This window comes from Nicotiana sylvestris, chromosome 10 (assembly GCF_000393655.2).
Source record: "Nicotiana sylvestris chromosome 10, ASM39365v2, whole genome shotgun sequence".
Classification (NCBI taxonomy): domain Eukaryota; kingdom Viridiplantae; phylum Streptophyta; class Magnoliopsida; order Solanales; family Solanaceae; genus Nicotiana; species Nicotiana sylvestris.
The window spans coordinates 128,795,363-128,799,178 of record NC_091066.1 but is presented as its reverse complement, the minus strand read 5'-3'; the positions used below and the strand labels follow the sequence as shown (position 1 = coordinate 128,799,178).

The 3,816-nt window shown below is 33.2% G+C and overlaps 1 protein-coding gene across 1 annotated transcript; it reads right to left on the bottom strand.

The window, feature by feature from the left end:
- On the bottom strand, positions 1-1,725 carry LOC138879937 (uncharacterized). The gene is made up of 3 exons (XM_070159586.1): positions 1,372-1,725; positions 753-1,210; positions 1-100 (listed from the first exon to the last, which is right to left on the bottom strand). Exons 1-3 carry the CDS (start codon positions 1,723-1,725, stop codon positions 1-3), a joined length of 912 nt encoding a protein of 303 aa, XP_070015687.1.
- Between the last annotated feature and the right edge of the window lie 2,091 nt (positions 1,726-3,816).

The window sequence follows — 3,816 nt, the reverse complement described above, 5'->3', positions numbered from 1 at the left end:
TTAAACTGCACATTCACCATCTTGATAAAGGACTTTAGAAGCACAAGTGTATGACTTTTCAACTTTATTAAAAACACCTAAAACATCTTTGAATGATCGTCTACAAGTGTCAAAAAATATCAATTTTCATCAGAAGTAGCCACCTTTTAGGGTCCCCAGATATCTACATGCACTAATTGAAAAATCACTCATACTCTAGTTGTACTGAGGGGAAAGGCTTCCTAGTTTGTCTTGCTAATGGAAATACAGTGCATTTATTGAAATTGCAATCTATGGGCATCGTGTTCTTCATGAAAGCTGGCTTCCTCATTACTCTGGCTGGTACATGTCCAAGCCTTCTGTGCCACACATGATTGTATGTTGTAGCATTTTTTGCCAAACAACTCCTAATTTGTTCTCTGAGCTTATTTGCACTTGATCCATCTGGTTAATAGCAGGTAAAGACCTCCCTTTTATTTACTAATCCCCTTCACTTTCCCAGGGCATAGGTTCTGGAATACATAGAATTATGGAAAGAACATCACTGAGCAAAACAGTTCCTTAGTCAATTTTGAAACTGATAGTAAGTTGTATTTGAAGAAAGGCAAACACAGAGTATTGTGAATTGATTCACCACCTGTGATGTTACACTTTCCTTGGTATACAACTAGTAGTAATTTTTCATTAGGCAGATGAACATTACCTCCTTTGGTTTTAGGTAATTTAGTTATATCAATCAACAAGCTAATGTTTGAAATCATATGATTTGTTACCCTGTATCAATGATCCAAGGAATATCACATGTTTGAGTCAATGGTGAATCAGTGTTACCTGCCATATTTGCTGCAAACTCTTCTCCCTTATCCTGATTTAATAGCTTTATTATCTGGTTGTACTGCTCATCAGTGAAATAGTTTGACATTCCTTGTCTTTCCACATTAGAATATGTAATTGTGGTTGCTTGAAACATATCATCTTTTGCATGAAATCCATCACCCATGGCTGCATTGGATTTTCCATATTCTTGCTTCTTCTTTCCTTTGAAACCATGTGGGTCGCCCACCAACTTATAACAAGTATCCTTATTGTGACCTTTGGTTCTACAGTACTCACAATATAGATTTCCATACCTTTTGAACTTCTTTGGATTATCTCTTGAACTCATTAATGCACTAGAATCATCCACCTCATTCATAGGCGTATTGGTCATACAGACTTTCCTTTGGCTCTCCTAATGAATTAGCAAAACATATGCATGACTTACACTTGGTGATAGGGACAAGAATAGCATCTGACTTCTAATGGCACTAAGCTCTCATTTAATCCAATAAAAAATTGAAAAAGCTTATGTTATTCTAGGTGTGTTATGGATTCTTTTGTTTTAGGAGTTACATGCAAAGTTGCAATAATAGCACTATATTCATCCCACAACAGTTTAAGTCTAGAATGATAAGCAAAAATACTGGAGGTACATTGAGAAACGGTAGCAATTTCGCGATGAAGATTGTAGATCCTTGATCCATTGATTTTGTCAAAACGATCCTGTATATTAGTCCAAACCTCATGAGCATTACTGGCGTAGACTATCCCATTCACTAATTCCGATGACACGATGTTCATGATCCAAGTCGAAACATTGACATTGAAACATCCCCAATCCTCGCCTAGATCATTAGTGAATTGATCCTTAGTGCATGTACCATTTATGAACCCTAATTTTCGTTTAGCTCTCAATGCGATCTTCATTTCTCTGCTCCAGACTGAATAATTCTTGCTTCCAGTTAATCGAACTGAAAATATTACATTTTTAGTGCATCTGAAGTTGTAGATAGAATGCATGTCGTGGATTGTCAATATCCAATTCAGCCATTGTCAAATTACTCAAAAATTGGAGATTTGAGAATAGACAAAGAACGACTGAAAATTCTCTCAATGATTTCACAAAACAACTCTCAAAACCAGAGTTTCATAGCTTTGGTTGATCCTCTTAAGCTCTGATACCATGTTAAATCCACCATTACTGAGTGGATATTGAGCTAAGCTAAGAACGAAGATGAAGGTTATGGAGAGAAGCTTCTGGATAGTTGCATTTTCTGTGTATTGAAAGAAAGAAAAATCAATTACAATAACTATTCTTCACAGATACATACATATATATATATACACTCTAAACCAGCTCACTTAGTTAATACTAACTCTAACACTAATTCTGTTATAACTAACTTCTAACCGCTAACTAATACTATGCTAAAGTGACTGTCTGTCATTCAATACTCTGTCTCAGCTTCTCAGCTTCTCACTGTGCACAACTATCATTTTATAACTTCAATAGAAATAACAAAGAAATTGAAAATGTAAAGAAAAAAGATAAAAACAAAAAGCTTATTTCTGATTTCCTTAACGTGTGCCCAAAACAAGGAAATACTTCAAAATATCGTATTGGTACGTACTGTATGATAATATGACAAAGTGATTTGAAAATGTGTATGAAGTTTATAACATTCCTTTTTTTCTACAAAATAAATACTTCTATATTCGGGATAGGGTGGGTGATTATTTCCTAACAAATTAATGTTGCAAGTTTGCAACTAGCATGAATTGCAAAATGGCTTCACTAAAAATGGTGATGGCAAAATTTGATGAAAGGGATAGGGGGAAGGCAGCTAGACTGTGAAGTATGTGAGAGAGGAGACGTTAGAAAGGGAGTAGTGGCAGGATAGTCAAAAATAGTACTTATTCCATAGTACATAGGAGGATAAAAAATTGCATTGGGATCTGTTTATTGTTAGAATTTAAAATTTAGCTAGCTGTAAATAAAAATGGTGATAAAAAGTAGCGTTAAATCGTGTCAAGGTTGAGAATGAGAGCCTAAACGGAAAACAAATAAAGTGAAAATAGTAGCTTAGTACTGTAGCTAGCATAGGGAAATGTAAAAGTGTCTGAAAATAGATACTCCCTCCGTTTCAAATTAGATGAGGTACTTTCCTTTTTAGTCTGTTTTAAAATAAATGACACGTTTCAAAATTTATAAATCATTCAACTTCAAATTTACCACACAAATATCATGGTCCCACAAAACTTTTACCCCTTAACATTCTAAGACCACAAATTTCAAAAGTCATCTTTTATTTCTTAAACTGTGTGTTGAATCAAACTATTTTATCTAAATTAAAACGGAGGGAGTACTAGCTTACTGCATCGAGCAGAGTAAAATAAAAATAAAAATAAAAATAAAAAAGAAACTGAAAATGGAAAGACAAAAGATAAGAACAAGACTATATAGCTGGTCTTGTCTAGGTTTATTCTAAAAAAGATGACTAAACCTAAACCACAATATCAGTAGAACCACAATTCTATTAGAGGGAAATATAAAAAAATAGAAAGTTTGGAAACTACTCATTAGTCATTACTTCTATTAGAATCTTAAAAGTTACAATAAACAAAATGAAGCATTTCTAGTAATGAAATATATTTTAAAACATTAGATAAAATATTTAAATAGTTGATGAATTTTAAATTACTAATTGAAGATTTAATCCAAAGGAAAATGTGTAACTTTAGCTGTCTCTTGTTACGTCGTTCCTTGGTCTCGTCCGTGGACAGATTTTCTCCCTTTGTAGTAGTACGTATACATGGTGTGACTCATTTTTCTTTCTATAATTTTTATCCACTCTCTTTCTATAATGAAAAAGTGGTATTAATATGATTTTATAATTTACAAAAATAAAATAAATGTATCTGTAGACACTGAAATATTAACAGATCAAGATAAACCCTAAATTCAAGATAACTCTTGAAATATTAGGAGTCTATTAGGGTTACTTGGTGGTTACTCTA